This window comes from Scatophagus argus, chromosome 6, assembly GCF_020382885.2.
Source record: "Scatophagus argus isolate fScaArg1 chromosome 6, fScaArg1.pri, whole genome shotgun sequence".
NCBI lineage: Eukaryota > Metazoa > Chordata > Actinopteri > Scatophagidae > Scatophagus > Scatophagus argus.
This window is the reverse complement of record NC_058498.1, coordinates 1,540,441-1,561,537: the sequence shown is the minus strand read 5'-3', so window position 1 is coordinate 1,561,537 and position 21,097 is coordinate 1,540,441. Positions and strand designations below refer to the sequence as shown.

At 46.1% G+C, this 21,097-nt stretch overlaps 1 protein-coding gene across 1 annotated transcript; it reads right to left on the bottom strand.

Moving 5' to 3' along the window:
* Positions 1–3,004: 3,004 nt before the first annotated feature.
* LOC124061042 lies at positions 3,005–7,547 on the bottom strand. The gene is made up of 3 exons (XM_046392546.1): positions 6,957–7,547; positions 5,231–5,284; positions 3,005–3,725 (listed from the first exon to the last, which is right to left on the bottom strand). The coding sequence occupies exons 1-3, from the start codon at positions 7,342–7,344 to the stop codon at positions 3,493–3,495; spliced, it is 675 nt and encodes a 224-aa protein (XP_046248502.1). The 5' UTR covers positions 7,345–7,547; the 3' UTR covers positions 3,005–3,492.
* Between the last annotated feature and the right edge of the window lie 13,550 nt (positions 7,548–21,097).

Sequence of the window (21,097 nt, the reverse complement as noted above, 5' to 3'; positions counted from 1 at the left end):
GGGAAACTAATTTCGTTCCACCTCATGTTTCTACATGTGTGAAATGACAATAAAGCTCCTTGAATCCTTGAATGAACGACAGAGAAGGACAGTCAGAAAGGCTTTGCTCTTTGTGAGCAGCTTTAACTGAGTGGCCCCAGATTTTTATCCCTCCTCCCTGATATTTAAACAAATGCTCCTAACTTCCCCCCAAACATGGCGGGCTCAGAGCTAATGATGCTGCTTCTGGGAGTTTTGGACCACTGGATCACAGATGAAGACTGAAGACGGGATGGGATGTCCGGGGATAAGAGGTGGTAGATAATGGATGGAGGAACGTGACATGTTAATCATTGAGCTTTAGAGGTGCTGGTTGTCCTGGAAACTCGAGACAGAGCCAGACAAGCTGTTTCCTCCTGCCTCCAGTCTTCATGCTAAGCTAGGCTAACAACATCCTGTTTCCAGCTGAACTGAAGTACTGAACACACAGAGATGAGACTCTAATCTAATTGCTCTCCGAAGAAAACAAACAACACTGACAAACTGAACAAAAAAAATGCAAAATTCATCGGAATTACAATAAAAAGCTATGACTAAATGTGTTATGTGGGAAAAAGATAACATAAGATAAGATAATCCTTTATTAGTCCCATTACTGGGAAATTACAAAAAACAGGGTCAACCAATCAGCTAGAGGAAAATCATCACCTGTGTACCTGTGTTCAGGTACATTTTCTAGCTGAAAAGCTAGTAAAAGAATGAAACCCTGCAGTGGGTCTGCACATGCTCACAGTAAGCTCACGTGCAGAATGAGCCTTTTGGGTGCTAACATCCTGTCTGGCTGTTGTGGAGGTACTCGGCGAGGACCAGGACCAGTTGAGCAAGGTGACAGTTGTTGGGATGAAGCTGCTGAGGTGAGAGGAGGTCTCACCTGGCGAGTGGGGGGGGGGTGGGGGGGTTGGAACAGATGGTTACCTGGGTGGGCAGGGTCACTGGCAGCCGTGACTGCTCTTTCATTAGCTCATTAGCACCTGTGTCATGCACTCCGTTAACGGACGGAGGTGTGGGTAACACGCCGGAGTTTGTCCTCAGAAATACTGAAGACTGAGAAGGTGCTTTGATGAAGGCGGCAATGACAATTTTAGACTGAGGTTGTCTGTGATGTGTGAGCTGTCAAATTAAGTAAATCTCCTTTCCTTTTTCCTTTTTTCTCATTTGGGAGATGCGGAGCTGAATGGATCTGCTGAAATCTGACCTTAATTATTCCACTTTTAAGTGTTTGAAAAGCTGCACTCAGGTGATAAATCACGTCTGTCAGATGAGAAAAATAACAAGACAAAGAGAAGTGGGCCAGAGGGGATGCCAGGCCCTGCCAGCCCCCTTGTTAGCCCCCTTTCTTAACCTGCCATCCGTCTCCATCCGCCCCACGAGGTCTCTAACCCCGAAGCGATAAACTGTTGAGAATGTATTACGCTTTGTCAGAGCATTTCAACACAAATCATAAACCACTGAGGCCGTACGGGTTTATCCTTTACGAAACTTCCATCCATCGATTAGCTGTGGAGATACTTCAGTGGCTGAAAAGACGTCCAGCCAGGGTTGGCTCAAGATGTTTCGGAGCATTAAACAGACTTTCATGACACAGATGTCTGCCCCCCTTTCAGACCGGATTACATGTGTGTGCTGTACTCATTAGTATTTCCACTGCATCCTCACAGCAGTTGGTCACTGCATTGAGGAACCTCTGAGGCTGGAAGTTGTTGAGGGAGGGGTGGATAGAAGAAGAACATAATGCAGCACACATCCTCAAGGTCACGTTACACCAGCTCTACGGACTCTGTGGTTTTAGCATAAAACTTGTGCATCACTGATTTTCTCCTTTCTCCGTTCTGCAGTATGAGGACACCCCTGAAATAACATTTTTATTCTGACATTTTAGCTTGACCTTCACTGTTACTGTGAATTTTAATTCAGGTGACGAATGTGTTGGCCTTGAATAAACAAAAACTTTACGCAACAATGTTAAAATTAGACAAAATCAATAAATGTGTCTCATTGTTCGCTCAAAGTAAAGCACTTCAAGCTCCTCTTGGTTTTGGGTTTCTCAACAGTTTCCTCTCTTCTGTCTGAACAGGACAAGCATGACAGTTAATCTCCATGACAACAGAAGACATGGACAGACAGCCAGAGGTCACAATCAGAAATGGATTGGCAAATTAGAAGTCGATTAATTAATAAAGCAATTAACAACAGCATTTTTGCCCATGAATATTTATTAGGTGACTTGAGAAGAATACAGTGATTGACGGCATCAAGAAGGAAAATAAAGAAGCTTTTTTTTTTTTGCAGGTTCAGATTCAAATCTGGCAAATGATCACAGCTGCAGACTTCAACTCCGTTTTTATTATACTGTCCCCTTCTGTCTGTATTCAGGTGCCGCTTCCCAAATATGTGCAAGTTTAGTTCGAATAGTGACACAGTTTGGTAGCTTCAGGTAGAACATCCATCTTCCCCGACAGCTGGCAGCAGCTGTGTGTGCAGAGGACAACGACGACAGCATGCACAGAAGAACAAGCCCCATTTAGTCGTAGCTTTGAGTGACTCAGCAGCAGCAGTACGTAGCCCTTTACAGTGAGGTAACAAACGGCAGGTCACACGATTAACCGTTAGAAAAATGGACAAGCAAACAAACGACACGAAGGTGAAGTCAGGAAACATGAAGAAACCAAAGAGCCTCCACGAGTTTACTCAGCTTTATCCCTTTTGTTTTGTATTTTTAAGCAACAACGATGGCTTTGATACGTTTACTTTTCACGAGATTTTCTGCAGTCAGGTGTACCCAGAGCTCTTAAAGGTGACTTAGCACTTGTCCACCACATCAAGCTAATAACATGAAACCACAAAATACTTCAGTTTCATCACCGTGTGGTAAAGCTTTTTGCCTCCAGTAATCACAGCATTATTACAGGGGAAAGAAAAGAGCCGTGACCACTCGCAGCCTTCGTGCGTCATTTTAGGTGCTCGACACAAATTTTACAAGAAGTACAAAAAAACTCTGTCTCACAGCCTCAAAGTGGAAAAGAAGGGGTTGATGTGATTGACGTGTTTAACCTTGCTAACAGCAATAATACAATAAGCACTGACCGGTGGCTGTTGTACATGTACAGTGATTACATACTGTGTGAGGTTACAGTGAACACAGGGATATTTTCACAAGGGACCAACTGGAAAAGAGGGCAGTAAATACTTTCTCAGACTGCTTGTCCAAGAGAAGCTGCAGACGTCCTCGCTGGTGCGCTCCACACAAAGGAGTCCAGTCTGACACAAGCATCAGCATCTGATGCCTCCAATGTTCCAGCACAGGCTGGCATGACACAGGTATTACAGGCCACCTGCAGCTGACAAAACAGTGGATAGAGCTTTGATTCATGAAAGGCTTGTAAATCCACTTGGACAAGAAATGCAAGCAAATACGCTGCCATGTTTCTCTCAGGGGAGGTCAGAAAGGCCCAGTTAAGTCCCAGAGCGAGTGTCCGGAGGTCGCTGCTGCAGTGTCTCGTCTATGGTGACCACTATCTCCTCCGGCCTGCTGGAGCTCAGGCAGTTGGTGTGGTTCAGCGATATGTAGCTCAGGTCCATCAGCCGAGGCCTCTCGCCCAGCTCACTCATCTCGTTCATGCTGCTGGTGATGCAGTTTATCTCGGTCTTGTTGCCCCTGGTGACTCGACGAGAGCCAAACACCCAGTCTGAAGAGACGGAGATCATTTTTTCAGTTAAAGAAATTTGGACAAGGTGGTATTTGCATGTTTATCATAAAAATGGATGGATTAGCTGATGGATGAAGTCCTCCTCAATCAGCCATTGTGCTACCTAACAACAGCCACCAAATTGACACCAATTAATCTGAGCACAGCAGACGACTGGCTGCAGCTCCATTTGATTGGCCAATGTTTGAGACCAATAAGATGTTCATCTAACGCCATTCAAGACGGTAAAGAAAGCCCAGCTATCTCCAACCAGCTAATTAAATACGTGGCCATGTTGATGAAGATGCTGAGAGGTTACATAAAAACTTGTTAAATATTCTGTCAGTCGATGAATCAATAAACTGTTTCACCATTTCACTGTCAGATCTAACAGCTACTTTCCATCTTCAGCCTTGCTGAAGTAAGAAGCCTCCAGACCCCAAAAGGTAAAGGTCTTTTACCTTTGACACTTTATACCTTCAAAAATGTTTCCTGCTAATCCTTGTTTACTTTTTACTTTCAGGTGAAGAGCCAAATGCAGGAACCTTAGTTCCTGTTCCCGTAGTTAGTGATGCGCCCTCGCACGTGCAGCCCTGAGGGAGTCGGGGTATAAAGCACAACATGCTGGAACATTCATGTTCACGAGACACACAAAGTTCTGCCCGGTTCACCCTCCGTAATTCCATTAGAAGCGAAGCACCATAAAATTGTTTCTGGGAGCGATGTCTGCCGCTCAGCAGCCCGTCGTGAGTGCCGCAGCCTCTCTGAATTGGGCCACATCAATCATTGTTCTGTCAGATGAGGAGCTGAGATTAAGGCTGACAGTCGTGAGTGTGAAGAGCAGACAGAAGGCAGAACGGGATTCCTCAGGACCACAAAGATGTGATGTCCACTGGGGACAGAACGTCCCCCTCACTTTCCACACTCCTGCTTCTGTCCCACACACTCGTATAGTTTCAGCTTGTTTTCTCGTTTTTGAACATTGTTCTCTCACTGTCCAGGTAATATCGTCCACATGACGTTTTTTCTCCATGCAGGCTTCCTTACTTACCTGCTGTTCAGCGCAGTATGATGGCAGTTATGTAATCAGTGCAAACATGTGCTCTCTATTCATTCCAGCACACATACTGCATTGTTTTTTTCCCTTCACGTGTCGTCTCTAACAGTTCTACAACGAGCTGTCTTGCCTTTTTCATGTTGCACCTTGTGAGAAGAGCAAAGCATCTCACTGTGACAGCAAGTTTGTCTTTCCAGCCTTCCCCTGGTGAGAATTAAAACACACACTTTCCACATTTACACCTCGGGAAAATGCCCGGGAGAGCAGACTTTGTGCCACCGGTGTGTTTGTGTAGATGTGAATGTGTGAGTTTTCATGTGGAGGTGGGAAGATCAGGCGACATGACAGATAAGCTCTCAGCGCTGACCAGTTGAAGCAGGGGTCAGCGTATCTCTGTGGCAAAGCTAAGTGCTGCACACTGTGACCCATGTGAGCTTTGCTTTTTTACCTGGTTCGCTGGTTTCACCGCTGTCACCTTCAGTGACGATCGACCTGCCTCCACCTGCGTGCAGAGAACAGACGTGTCAGTGAACAGACTCCCTCTGTGTCTCAGGATGAAGTGATGAAGACAAAGTGAGGAGGAGGAAGCAAGAGGAGACAAAGAAAGTGACTCAAGCCTTTTCTCAGGCGCTTCCTGTATGCACACAGCAACAACTGACAATTCGAATGGCTTGAAAAGAGCAACAGAGAAAAGGCTTGAAGTCTGAAGTGTGTTCCACTTTAATGCCTGCTGGTTAGGATCAGGTTCAGCAGTGGTGACCTAACATGAAGCCAACATCCTGTTGGTTTGACTCTGCTCGAGGTGTCCTCTTACAGAGACTCCTTAAGCCCATCAGAACGTAGTATTCAAGAAGGTCACAGTATCCCCAAAGTTTGTTTTTCATCAATAAACTCTAAAATTTGTTGTAGAGTTTCAAAATCCAAAATTTGGTTCAACAGCCCCCGGATTTTTGGCCAAGATCCCAAAAATTTGTTGCTGAACGCCAACATCTCCACAGATGGTAAAATGACCCGAAAAGCAGTTTCCACAATCACAGATTGTATTGTAGCACAAAAAACATGAACAAATATTCTGCAACTGCATTGGAACAACACGAACATTTGTGGCACTCAAATTTATGGTTCTTTTTATAATTTGTAGTTACAAATCTTGGGAGTAAAAATGTAAAAATGCCCCAAAATTACAGCAAAATAAAAAAAAAATATTTGTAATATTGTACCCTGAAATCAAAAATTTCAAAGATTCTGTGCTTCTGAAATTTCTTGTTACAAGCTCAAAACAAAAGTGTTAAAAACAACAAAATCCCACAAAGTGATTCAGCTCCGACCACCACTCGGTGTCGTCCTTCCATTGTTTTTTTGGTCAATTCTCAAAAATTTGTTTACAATTGTTTTCTCCCCATAGACAGTCTGAAGTCTGGGGAACCTTCTTTGGTCTGCCAGCAGATTCTAGAACTTCATCTTGAAATTCTTGAGTTATGATAGCAAAATGTGTCCGGAGGGTAAATTTTCCATTCATTTGCAGGCCCCCCGGGGGGGTCGGGGGGGGGCTGCTAGCTGCTTCTGATCTGCTCCAAGTGAAACATGACTGACTGAAATCCTTCTGCTTTAAATCACCGGATGTGATGAGCTGACTATCAGCTCAGATCAGCACTGCCAGACGATGAGATCCCTAAAATAGACTCATTGTTTCATTCATTATGTATCGCTTCAAAAATAGAAAAAAACAGCAGCCCTCGTCCATCCCTCACACACACACACACACACACACACACGTGCTGATGGTGTAGTTTGTCAAGACGTCGACCTCACAAGGTCACCAGCTGACATGAGACCGGAACTACAGCACACCTGCCTTAAAATGACCTGCAAAACCACCAGGCTCCGCAGTGTGCACACGTCCAGTTAATAAAGAAGCTGCTTGTTGCTGTTTCAAGGAGCCCCCGAATCACTTCATCCATCCATTAATTAGTATGTTGGAATTCCCGCGTTGCTTCAGTTTTGATGGGCTCCTTGTGTGGTGACCAAATGAGGTGACCAAATGAACATTTAAGAAAAGGTCAATTTCACCAACATTTGTTTGTTTATATCAACAAACTGCTCTGGTACAAGATTACTGCACAGTTTTACCTTAACAGTAACACACACACACACACACAGTAGGGGTCACATACCGACAAATTCATTGACCACATCTTTGACCAGGTGTCCAACTATCGCGTACGCCACCGCCACCACCACCAGCGCCGCCATGACCAGGTAGAGGACCGCTTTGGGCAGCGGGATGGAGTCTCGTGCAGGTGTCCGGTAGTCCGTGTACAGCAGGTCACTCTCCGAGTACGAGTACTGGAGGACGTGCTCCATGCCCGACGTGTGGTTGGAGTTGAGCGGCGGGTTGCTGGCGCTCATGGCGCTGTCCGGCTGCAGAGCCGTCACCATGGTGGTCGTCACATCCTCCGCTTTGTCCATGTTCACCAAGCCTGTGGTTTTGTTCATCAGAGGCAGTATCTGAGACAGAAAGTAGCTCCAGTCCTTTATGGCGCTCGTGTTGCATAAAAACATGTTTGTGCCGCGTGTCAGCGCACCGACGGTTGGATCTGCGGGGTCACACAAGCGCAATAAATCCGCTGAAGCCGCAGCAGAACGAGAAACTCTCCAAACTTTGTCGTCAGATTGTGTTTTCTACAATCCAACAGGTCCAACAGATGCCAGAGTGTCCGTCTGTCGGGAGCTCGTCAGTGTCTCTGAAAACTTCCCCAGCGTTCACCCACAGCGCGTCACTCACTGACGGGCGGCGCGGCTGGCTTTTACGCACGAATAAAGATCCTTGTGCGTCCGATCTCTTGATTATTTCCACACGTTAGAGAACAACATCACAGGGGCACAGCACAACAGCCTGAGAGGTCATCCGAGGAGAGAAACGAGGCGGGGAATCAGTCAGATTTGTCCTCCTGATCTGAGCAGCGCATAAATGTTGGATGAGCGAATGGCAGTAGACCCGGCGTCCCGCGGCCGTCACATGCAGTGATGATGATGATGATAAATGAAAGTCCTCGTCCCGGATGGTCCTGTACCTGGCGCGGCTGGTGGGACAGCAGGGGCGCGAGGACGCACTTGCTCGCCCTCCTGCCGACTTCACCTGACGGGATGCTCTTCAGACTCTGCAGCCTGAGGTGAGTTCGCGTCTGTTCCGCCACTGCGTTGTTTTTGTGCTCGGAGCGAACAAATCAGCGTTGAAATGAGCCTGAATCAGACGCAGGCTCACTGGGAACTTACGCAGAGCTTAGACTGAAAAAATGAATTGGCACCAATTAAGACAACAACGGAAAGGAGATGAAACAGCGATAAAACGAAGCCCCAAAGCAGACTGACTGATGGAGCAGCTGCTTGATTGATAATGTTCAATATACTGATTAGTGCAGCCATCTTTCACACTCTGCTGTGTGAAAAACGAAATTCACACCGGATATTTAACGTGTTTCCTGAAGTCTGTGGAGCTGAGGTGAAACTTTGGTCACGATGGGCCTACTTTTTTCATTTGTTTCACCTGCAAACCTTATAGTTGCTTCAAAATACCTGGGTCTCCACACCAGCTAGTTGGACTAGTCCCAGCCTAGTCGAGCGAGCATGAACTGATGAAGCCTCTTGGATGAGAGGTGAAACGTCTTCAAAGACAAATAACTAAGTCCAGTTGCATTCGATTGAATTTCCTTGAGATAACCATGACCTGGATGAATGAGAATATTCACAGGCTTGTTGTTCAAAAGTTTAAATTAGAGTTAACTGCATGAGTTCCTTAAGTTTTCCATCTTTTTCCACCACAGAAAACACATGTAAGTCTGGCTACTTACCTGGCAGGTGATCAAGAAGGTGGTTCACGCAGGGTGAGGCTCAGCCAAACTCCCCAAACGTGGGAATCTGGTCTGCTTCAGTCCTGTTCTTCACCCTGACACATAACACGTCTGCAGCCAGGCTAGCAGCTCTGACAGCCACAGTGTTGAACATGCAAACATGTGCTGATTAGCACTGAACAGAAAGTGCAGCTGGGGCTGATGGGAATGTATTCATTTGCAGCTATTTGGGCGTAAAGTATTTCACAAAATCGATTACTGACCTGATGATGGCGCTAGATGACACGTCCTGCCTTACAGAAGTTGTCAGAATTCGTCCCAAGTGAAACATCAGCTCCTGAATCCATCCAGTAAGTCGGGAAACGTTTCACCCAAAACCACACATCCTCCTCCTGGTGGCGCCAGAGGAAAAGTGTGGGGACAACCAGAGCCAGTAGGACGCATCATCAGGGAACCGTGAATGTTTGGCCAACACCTTGTATATGTGGAGATGTTTCACTGTCCATCCAGGTGTCTTTGGGATGCTTCAGGTGGACCAGCCTACCTTTCATCCCGAGATCCTCACTGCTGATAGGCTAAAAGCACACATGTATGTCAGTACGTGTTAATATGTAGAGCAGCGTGCGAAACACTTGGTCTGAGCGACTGAAAGGTCTGAGTTTATTCTGCTTTTACAAGCTGAAATCAGTTTTTCACGTGGCCCCGATCCTTTCCTGAGAGAAGAACAACGTTGTTGTTGGCCGACCAAAAAGAGGATAAAACATCATTGTTTTTCTTTCATTTGGTGCAGACAGAGTAGACGGTGAAAGCCATCAGAACAGACCTGAGACCTGGACCTGAGTGCTGTCAGTCATCCTCTGTACCTCTGTGGGTCTGAGGACTGTCTGTTTCTCCCTCCCTCCTCTGGGAAGATGAACTAGACTCAATTAAGATCACATCAGCCGTCCAAAGATCGGCTCAGAGGAAATGCATTGGACTCGGTGACCCTTAAATCAATCATGGCATCCAGTGAGTCACTGCAGACGCCACCGTGGCCTTCAGGTTCAGTTGTTTTTTAAGATTTTCAACTTCGCCCATCAACCATCGCAAGTTGAAGGTCATCTTCTTGTAGCGGTGATTGTTCAGTTATAAGATGTAAACAAATGTGAAGATTTAGAGCTGATTCACAATCACATCAGATTTATTTTTCACACGGCTTTGGAATGAATACCCAGCATGACTGTGGCCCAGTGCACAAAGCAAAGCTCCATAAAGACATGGTTGGATGAGTTTGGTGTGGAAGAACTTGACTGGCCCACACAGAGCCCTGACCTCAACCCCATCCAACACCTTTGGGATGAACTGGAACGGAGATTGTGAGCCAGGCCTTTTGGTCCAACATCAGTGTGTGACCTCACAAATGCTCTGCTGCATGAATGGGCACAAACTTTCACCTGGCAGTTCTTTTCTCTAAAATCATACGATGAAAACTAAAAGCAAAAAAGTGCTGACATCAGGCTGAATATCTAACAAAAGTCTAATCATTTTTAGACATTTTATTGTAGAAGTGTCACATATCATAACTTAAGCTACCACAAAACATTGAATGGGATTCAGAGGTCTGGAACTTACCTCTGAATGTGACGGTAACATATAAATAATTAATATGAGATAAAGAACTGAGTGCTTTAACGGTACAGATTATTAAACCGAGAGGAGAAAATAGCCACACGAGCAGACGAATCATTTTAAAGGAATAATTCTCAGTTTGAGGGGACTATTTATCACAGATGTCTCCCCTCCGACACCCACCAGGCTCTGCATGATAAGAGAGACTCCAGGGGGAATAGAAATGGGTGGAGGAGGGGTGTAGAAGGAGAAAGTGGAGCAGAGCATCCTCTTCATTCCCGTGTCTGTTCCCGTGTTAATCAGCAGGGATTGTGGCGGCAGCAGAGGACACACGCCGGTGATCGAGTCCTGCTGAATAACAACGAGTCTGCGCAGCTCAGGCTTATCTGGCTGCCTGATGAAAATTACCCCTCATACTGGACTCATGTACTTTAATCAGATATGACCCAGGCCAGACAAATGCTCAGCTCCACCTCTTCACTCATCCATCCTCTGCTTCCTCCGTCCCTGCAGGCTGAGTTAAGCTCTCTTGTGTCACCTGTCGCCCTCCTCTTCCTCACAACCGGCGTGGATGAAAAGTCATTTACTCTCCCGAAAACCATGAAGGTCACGCTCTCCCCCCTCTCAGACGAGTGTCCGATCCTGATCCTCGGAAACCCTTAGGCGAGCCGAGTCTCGGGAAGCGGATTCACTTTCAGGACGCACTCGAGCTCTCCATGATTCGTATCCTCAGCCCTGAGATCTTTCCTGTGACGTTTCCCATGACATGAACGTCTCACATGTGAGAGGATGTGCTGGTTCACACGTGTCTCTTTACCGTCAGCATGAGGCCCTGGTTTCAGCACAGGTGTTGCATTTATTTTACACCTGGACTGGGTTGAACAAAACCAGGCTTGGGCCTTTGTGTAGGACGTCAGGTTCAGATCAGAGTTTTGTAAAGCATAAGCATGGATTCTGTTTTTTTAGTGGCTGGGCCTTAACTGCATTTCAAAATTAAAATTAATGCTTCAAATATTTAGGACTAAATTAGAAACAAAAAACATTCAGAAAGACACGCGAGTCTGCCGAACTCTGCCTTTAATACTGAGGACAGAAGACAGCGCTGGACTGTGGATTAGTATTTAGCACATTAAGTACATTTTCCAGTGGAAAACCAGATACTTTTAATGAGATGTGGGGATATTTCGTGTTTTTTGGGGGGATTTTGTAACAGACTTTGTGGCGAACACACGATCAAACGGTTCCAAACACAATCAACAGCTTTCAATTTGAAGCTTTTGAAACTTTAAATTGATTCTTGCATCTTGTCAGAGTTTTATTTCAAAAAGCAGCTGGAGGATTTTGTGTGTAATCGTGTCAGCGTCAGGTCAGCCTTCATCTGCTCCTCCATCCCTGCTGGATATCCTGCAGGTGAACGCGACGCCGGGATGCATTGATTTTCCACCAATCAGATTAAACTGGCTCCATGTATTTTGAGGCCACGACATCCTCCTCAAACCTGAGGTCAGAGGGACACGCAGAAGCCTGTTCTGTAATTTGGCCAGTGAAATGCACGAGCACACTCGAACGCAGCACAACACTCAGGCTGACATTTTAATCAATTTTTATGTGTGGGATTTTATATCGGTTTTGTTTTTTTTGTAGTTTAGCATCACAGCCCACAACCCCACTGTCTGTCTGTCTGTCTGCCTGTCTGTCTGTCTCTCTCACAGCTCCTGCTCTTTATTTTTCCCCTGAATAAAATACAGTAAGAACATGCGCTCGGGTCAGGATACGAGGACAGTCAGTCAGTGAGCCGGTCAGTCCGTTTCAGATGCTGTCCGTGTTGTTTGTTCTCTGCCTCCGTGTTGCCTCCGTTTGTCTTTACTTACAGTCGTACTACAGACTCATAAAACAGTCTAAATATGTGAAAACAGTGACGATGATTCACGTTCACATCAGTCACCGCGAGCACATGTTGTGCTGTAAGATCTGATATTTTGGTTTGTAAGCATTTTGCTGATACGTCCACAGCTTTATGACTTCCTGTGGGTGTAAATTAACAACATTTCCTCATTATGTTAATACAAACTGTTTGAGCAGAAGTGGAGCTGAGGGGATGCTGTTGGTGTCAGGTGACCCTGTGATGAGCAGGTGATCCTAACTGAGCTGCTGTCACTGCAGCTTCGGTCTCTTCACACGTGAATTCAGTTCTGCATCCAGCCTGATATTCTGATGTACGACCCGTCAGCTCGTCCACAGTGACGGAGCTTATTTGTGTCTTTGTGACAGCACGTCGGGTCTCAAAGGCTGCAGATGACACAAAATCTGGATTTAACTCTGATGATCATTATCCCCTGATACGACCAGCAGTAACTATTTTCATCGCTTTAATCATATCAAAGAGATCCCCTTTCAACAGGAGATTAATTTCAAAATGGACACCGACGTTTGTATTATGATCTTAATATTTCAAATGGAACAAACACGGTGAGCGTGAATTTAGGGAGTGAGTGAGACCTCTGTTTAGTGGATTGTGTTCATCTGTCAGACTCGTCTCGTTGCCTTTGCTGTCCCGCTCAGTATTTTCAACTGAGGTTCGATCTCGTCCTTCTGTCCTGCTTTTACTCGTGCCAGGTGGTCTTGGTATGTGCAGAACCAGCTGACGTTTGGCAAAGACGAACTCCCGGCTCACCTCTGAACTTCTGTATCGCTGCGAACACCTCTGACCTCCTGCCAGCTGCAGCTGCTGCACGCTGAGGGATCAGAGGCCATAACTGAGCCTCAGATCAGCGTTTACTGTCTGCCGTGAGACGACGAACCCAGAGTACACACCGTGCATGCTTAAAACTTCCATTTTTCAGTTAAGCTTGGGAGAAAATCTGTCTTAAAAAAAGAAGATAAAATCTGGGTTGAAAGTTGGACAATTTGCACAAAAATGTGTAGGCTGCACTGTGCTGGGAATCACGTGGCTCTACAGCTGTGGTACGGCTGCCTTCACCTCAGACGTGACGCCAGGCAGCAGCAGCTCTTAGCTCAGCATTCACGGGGTTTCACCGTTTTTCCTGAATAAGTTCCCAGAGGTTGTTCCACGACGGCAGAGCTAATTACCGGTCAGTGATGAGCAATAAGGAGACGTGAGTTAATGCTGGGATGTGTCGGTCCCACAGCCGGACCAGAGGCACATCTGGCACATCTGGTGCAGGGAGTCCCCCCTCGGCTCGCCTAATGATCCAAACCGTCTCCCAGCCGCAGCACCGACAGTTTGGTTTTGCCTTGGCTGGAGGAGCGATGGAAGAGAGAGATGCATTGTGTCTGTCCAGCCAGAGAGCAGGAAGGAAAATAGACACAAGACTGGATATCCGCCATTAAAAAGCAAAAAGTACAACATGTGGTCCAGATGGTACAGCAGGCCCATTGGCCCATTTATCACTATGGCTGTTTGAAGCAGCAATTGTTTTTACTTGTGGAAGTGATCTGGTGGAGTCCCAGATTTCATTACTTTAATCATGGATAACACTGTATGGACAAAAGTATTCAGACAAATAATTCCATGTGCTCACAGACAGTTCATATGGTCTTACATACGTTCACTCCTGTCTCTGCGACCTTTCTGTTCATCTCAGCTGATAGTAAAGTCACTGTGATCGATACGGCATTAATGCATTCCCCTCATGCTCTCTCTTTCACTGGACTCCAAGGGCACCTGGAGGTTCATGTCTCTCTTTAGTCGTCGTGAATCATTAAACTGTCGATCTCCCCTCTGCTGCTGCAGCCGAGACGTGTTGGCGGGATTCCCCCGACATCATCCGGTCCGATCAGTTCAAAATGACACGTTAGCGAAATGTTTTCAATCGGTTTGACGTGATAACCTCATTGGTTGAGTTTACTTCCTGAAAAGGAAAAGCTTGGAAGACCGGTACAGGACAACTACGAATCAAAAGAAGAGTCAGAAGGCTGTCCTTTTAAAAGAAATTTTGCAGAATATCTCAACTGCTCCATGCAATTTCGCTTTAGCAGAGATGTATTTGAGATCCCCCCCGCCTGGTGTCCTCCATCTCACATGTGATAATGGGAACCTTGGGCAAATGGAATTGTTTTGAAAAGTCCTTCCAGGCTGTGTTTTCCCTGATGAAACACATTTGTTTCTGCTGCTTTCCCTCCTCAGACGTCCGGATGGGGAAAATGGTCTTTTCACAGCTTCCTCTTGACGTGTCACAGAGACAAAATCTGCGCTCTGAAAATTTAATTATCACAAATGTTGAGCTGGAGCAGCTGGGGCCTGCACAGACAGAAGCGCCCTGTTCAGTTACAGAGGGACATCCCAACACTGAACCATCACAGTGCATTCAGACTGAGACCAGCAGGGCCACAGGGGGTCCACCTGCAGGCCTGGACCCTGACAGGGTCTGGTTCTGTGCTGGAGACCATGATCTCCCCAACAACAACTATTACTTTGATGCATGTGGTGCTGAGGCGGTGCTGAGTGTGTCTTATTGTGTTTGTGTGGTAAGACAGAAACAGGAAGGTGTTAATGACCTCAGCTGAAATGAAGCCATGAGATGACGTGAGAGCAGCAGTGGGGGATCATCAGTTTTTAGCCTCAGTATTTCAAGACCAGCACTTCATTTTTAGTTATCTTAAGGAAATAAACCATTTTTACTGTGATCATGTTAGTCCATATTTCCTTTTCTGTGATTATAAAGACTAAATTAACGGGTGTTTGACTGCACACGGATTGGAAAACATGCACCTGATTGGCTGAAGGAATTTGGAGACACCTTGAAACAGACACTGTGCTGCAGGTAACTCGAGCTACAACACTTACGTCCTGATGCTTCAAACGGTAGAGGACTCAGATTACTTTTACTGTAACAAGTTACATAACAAGTTAGTTTTGCGATTCAAGTAATCAAAATGACAAAGAGTTTGGTGTCACTGCTTCAGGGACATGATTAACAATGAACTTTTTTACATGAATGTGAATGTGTGTGTGTTCAGAATAAAATGGGCCGTAAGTTTGGTACATAAGAACAACAAACAAAAAAACAGTTGTTAAACATTCATTAAAGTATAGACAGTCTCTGTCAGGGCTGTCCAAAGTGGGGCCTGCAGTCCAGGTTTGGACCTGCGTTGGTTTACGCTGTTCTATTTTTCACTATGAATCTTTCACTATGAATCATCTGTCACAGTCTGGTCTGAGACTTTGTCAGTTATCAGGAAGCTTTTGTTCGTTACCGTGTCTGCAGATATTGTGAAAAGATGAAATGTGATCACCAGAGTTACTAGAGTTCATCCTGAGGGGGATTTGAACTACTGAACACAAGTTCATGACAATCCATCCAAATGCAACAACAGCCGCCGTTACGAAGCTTTAGTCACAGAAATACCAAAACTCACGTCTCATAAAGTGCCAGAATCCATCACGTGAGGTTTGACCAAAGATCACGCTGGACGCGGTGGGCGTGCGGACGCCAGAGGGGAAGCTCTGGATAACGAAGCGGTCCCGATCAGGTCCTCCGGTGAAGGTGAGCAGTTTGCTGACGGGGGAAACTTAGGCGCTGCTCCTCCTGCTTGGCTTTCAGCCACCAGCTCGGCACTCTGCGGCGCAGTAAAAGAGAGTTATAATGTTATCGAAGGCCTCCACTCATGTGCTTCATTGACTCTCACCTCTAACGCAGTCGTAAAGTCACTTCCTGTGAGGTAAATCACAAGCGAGAGCACAAGTGAACAAAACCTTGTAAATTAACGCCTGTTTTATATGATCACGCAGCACTGAGTCAACCTCAGGAAATTAAGTTTGGAAGCAAAGTGCCAGAGCACAAACATCTACTCACGGGTCCTGACATAAAAACGACCCGGAAACCAACAGAAATATCAGCCAACAGGAGATGGAGATCATGTTTAGATAAATGTGAAGAAAACAACTTCCTCCCATAAAATACGATTCTCTTTTCTCAAATTCAAAAAATCCATCCTCAGTGATCTAACATAAAAACAGTTACTGACTTCTCGAATGAAAGAGCAAGTGCCGTCAGACGTGATGCGAAACAAAAGTGTCTGCTTCCTGACGATCAGGAACCTCCATGTCAAAAGGGGATGATCACTTCATGTAGGCTCACAAATGAAGGACACCACGTACACGCTAAGTTGTCTGTTGTTCAGAAATTACAGACCACGGAATCTGTAACCGACCAATCAGAACAGAGTATTCAACAGAGCCGCCTCGTTAGGATCCATAATGTTCTGCATTTATGGAGAAGCTGGACAAGTTGATCTGTGTGTGCACTCTGTCTGGTGGTGGATCTTTGAGTCGGCTTGAAGGGTGGAGGAGTATCACTTTGTTCTTGGTTTTTTCTTTAAACGAACTGGAAAGACATCTAACACAAGTTCAGATTGGACACGAGCGAACCTCCACACGATAAATTTGGGTCAACATAACTCTCGAGTACAGTAACACTCGTGTGTGTCCTGTCTCGGCTCTTTGACAATCAGCCCCGAGGCTTATTAATCCCTTTTTAAACTCACTGATTCGATTAATAGATACGTGACATCCGATCGCCGGACTGATGAGCAGACTGCGCTGATGACTGACAAGAAGACGAGAATGTACGTGGGACGGATGAGGACACAGCATCTGGCCCTTTCACGCCTCATTGAGTTGATGGAATACTAATAAAAGCCATATGACAACAGCATACTAAGTGTGCAATTAATATTCTAAAATATTCGTGCGCTGCATGTGGCTGAGACCTGTTCAGGGCTCTGTGGCTGGCAAAGTGACGGCGCTGTCTCCCCGGCAAAGAGGAGGCGTCCTTGTTAACCTTTTTCCCTGAGCTGTGCCTCCGACAAAGCGTCCAGGCCCCGCTGGACGCTCGGCGTGGACTCGGCCGCCGTTTGTCGTCCCGTCGCCTGACAGCCATCCCGACAGCGGATAAACAATCTCCCTGCAGCCTTTTCTGCTCGGAGCCCAGGGGCCTCGGGGACATAGTTGATTGATTCGGAGATGAATCAAAGTCCAAAGTGGACAAGTGTTGTTCCACAGCTAAATTAAAGTTATTGTTATTTTTACAACCTGAAGGTGAACATGTGTTCCTTCAGATCAACGTCAGGCGATGAAGAAGTCGAGTTCTGCACCATTTTTTACACCAGCTGACATGTTTGTGTACCTTGTAGTGTGAGGCTGTCAGAGTGGACACGCTGTGGGTTTGTGCTGTCAGTCGTTTCCTAAAGTTACCTTTCACCTGAGGAAGGAAGTCAGCTTAAAGACAAATCCCATTATTCCACACTGCTCATGTCTTGTGGTCTGTTTTAGTTGTGAGCAGAAACTACACGCCGTGAATTTACGTTTTGTTGTGAACATGACACAGTTTTCCCACTCGGTGAGACACGTTCAGAGGCAGATGGAGAGGAGGTGATTTTCTGCAGAAACACCACAACATTTAATCTGTTTGTCACGTGTTTTTGAATTATTGCCCTTCTATGACTCCTCTCTGAGTGGCCTTGTTGAGGCGTCTCCTCTCCTGTTCGTGACCGACAGCTCCAGACATTCAGACCAAATGTACGACAGTGTGCGGCGAACAGCAGCCTTCCACTCGCATGTTGCATGAGTTTAATTTTTCATCGTGCAAGCTGCGCCGAATCCATCTGAAGAGGGTGACTTGAATGGTGGAGCGACCGTGTTGGTGCGCTGCGCTGCCTGGTGAACGCCGTCCAGTCTGCACACCAGTAACCACACCACGAAACAAAAACTGCTTGTCTTTTAAGGGACAAAACAACCAAATGTGACCATTAAAAGATCAAAATGCCAAAATGCACAGCTTCTCTGACATGAATGAGTTTAACAGCTTAGTTCTAAACTTATTTTAAGTGCCTGCAGCACAGCGATTGTGTTTAAGCATTAAAGCCACAGATTGGTGTCACAACCTGAACTTTTTCAGAGGATTCAGAGGATTCATCCTCTGTAAAACACTTCATGGACGTGTGGACCAAACTGGTGGACCATACAGCTCAACACACATGTGGAACATGAATGATGACTGTGCTCCTCTGAGGCGCCCCAGGAAGCAGACCAGCAGGTACAAACCAGAGCCGCGGAGCCGACACACCGGACTGAACTGCAGCCACGATTAATGAAAGCAGTCACACGTGTCTGAGGCATCGAGCGTGTGGTCATGAATGGAAACGCAGACTGGGAGCATCTCAGTGACATTCGAGGCTCCTCTTTGGTCTTTTAGCCATCAAAATTCGACAGCTTCGTCCCTTAAAGTTGTCTGAATTGTGCTTCAACATCACAACGCGTCTCTTTCCATGAGAGCGTAAAGCAGAGGTGACCTCAGGCTGCACACGGATGCAGATGTGTTTTCTATATTTTGGTGTTTTGTCTGCTCTGTTGCCATGGACGATGTTATCTGCTGAGCTGTCGGGCCCCGTCAGCGCCTGCCGCATCACGGCGTGCGGCCTTTGGAAGCAAAAAGCAGGTCACTTTGAAAGCCACGGGCCCTCCCTGTCCGCAGCAGAGGGGTCAGGAAAAAGCAATTTGCATTTTAACACGGGGAAGCATGTGAGCGGAGAGTCGCTGCTGCTCGAGCTCCCTGAAGGGCGGAGCAGAGCCCTCCCATCACGCCTGACACCTCCTTAACAGAGAGGCACGGCCACGCTGCTGCCTGCCAGAAAAACTGGATTTATAATCCTGTACTGATACTCGCCTTTCAGTCCTGATTTCACTGTTTATTTTTCCGCTTGGTTCAGTGACAGTTCAGGATCGAGCACCAGACCGATTTTCTTCCTGCATTTACAACACATCATTTTGTGAGTACTTGAGGGATTCGTTCCCACCTTGACCTCCAGTGTCCGCTGAAGGCTCAGTTCCTGCTGTATCAGATGAATCCTGTTCCGGACGGGACTGAGACTGTAAATGGATGACAGCTGCCACCCGTGACGGATACACAAAACGTCCTCTGAATAATCACGTTAAACCATCAGTGCTTTGACGTGTATCTGTGATGCCACAGAAAGTTTGTATTGTTCAGATCAGATTAATTTTCCAACTCTTTTGTTCTTCAAATCTTAATGAGATTTTAGTTTAGTTAGTTAGTTGGTTTTTAGTGACTCTAAACTTTTATCTAAAGGAAATCATCTGAACTTTTATGTCCCTCATCACTTTGAAACTCTCAGCTTTCATCTCGCACCACCTGGAGGTCAAAATGACCAATTTAAGATTGAACTGGATGTAAAATTACAATGGATGACATGAGAGCTCCTGAAAAGTGAAGCCTAAACATCTGCATCGCCCCCTGGTGGCTGGCTGCAAATCAAATCAAAGAAATATTTTCCCAACGATGGTTTCAGTCATTTCAATTAGTTGATGTTTGTTCAAGTTTTCACTTTTCATATCAGTTTGGTGAAAAGGGGCTGAGACATCATGATTGACAGCTGAGTGCTGCCCCTCAGGTGGGTGTTTGGGCGGGAACTTGATACCGCGGCTGCCCCTCCCGATCACTACTGCACAGACTCTGGCTCCACATGACATCACCAGAACAAGATGGCGGCATCTTTATGTGTCAGCATTCTGTCAGCGTATTTTTCCTTTTCCTCATTTTTGTCATTCCTGAACATGATGTTGTAAACCACAACACAAACTTATTCTGCTTTTAATAAAGAATGAAAAAAGTCCATCTTTTGCAGGAATTTCTCAACTTCCATCGCCTGCGAAACAAACTGTGGACTTTCCTGCTGAAATCAACCTCTTGAGTTCCATTTGAGTGCAGCATCAACAAGGCAAAGTTTGCGTGTCAGAAGTTAATTGCTAAGAGGTTAGCAGTCAGCTCAAAGCACAACAGAGTCTGACAAAGTTCATGTTCCACTGAAAACTGCTGATTTAGAGCTGAGACTGACAGATATCCAACCGGGTCCACCGTACAGCAGATAAACCTTTTGATTTATGTCGCTCAGACGGCGTTAGGAGCATGACGGCCTCACGAGGTTACCAGCATGGCCGCAGACCTTCAGGGATTTTTGTCCTTTGACATCACAATCATGTGACCATTGGACTGCTGAAGGACGTTCAGTGTCATATATTTTGTGTGCGGGTATGTCGAGCAAAATGCATTTATAAAAATGTGAAACTACGTTGCCATCTGAGCCAGAGGAGGGACTGGTGATGGATGGCTCGCAGCGCAGCAGGACTGCTGGAGATCCTGGACGTGACGCTTTGATCAATGTGTCTCTCCTCACAGCCAGTCAGGAGATGTAGTGCCTGCCATGTTCACAGCCCATCGTTTAATCCAGCGTTTCATTTGCACGCAGGCGAAGGTTAACGAGACAGAGATGACCCATTAAATGATCAATTTATCTCACTGTATTCTAGCTCCGATTTTGTCCTTTTGTCTCCCAAAAACCACAGACACTTGGACAATCTGGGAGGTGAAGCCACTTAACAAGCACATTGACAAACGCAAACACTCCAAAACTTCTGATAAAACCCATCAGGAGTTTGTGTTTTTCCTTTTTTTCCTCTTCGTGCTTTCCTCCTGCGGTAATTTGCCTGCTTTTCTCTGAGCTGAGGGATTGAGCTGGCTTTTGGGTGCATGTTCCGATAGCCCGGACATCCATTATCAGTCCCAGGCAAACCCGATTTAGAACCTCAGTAAAAGAATTACTCAGAAGGAGACGAGAGCGCCGTGATTCTGTCACCTTCTCCTCCACCCTCGGCCCCCATCGCTGCTCTTTAATTGGGCTGCTAATCAATTAAGGCCTGTGTGCAAAAAGACGGCCTCAGCCAAGTGCATAAATGAGGCTGACAGTCAGAGCTGTGAGACGCTGAGGAGCGACTAAACAGAACACATTTCAGCTCAGTGTTTCGCTGTCGTTATGCT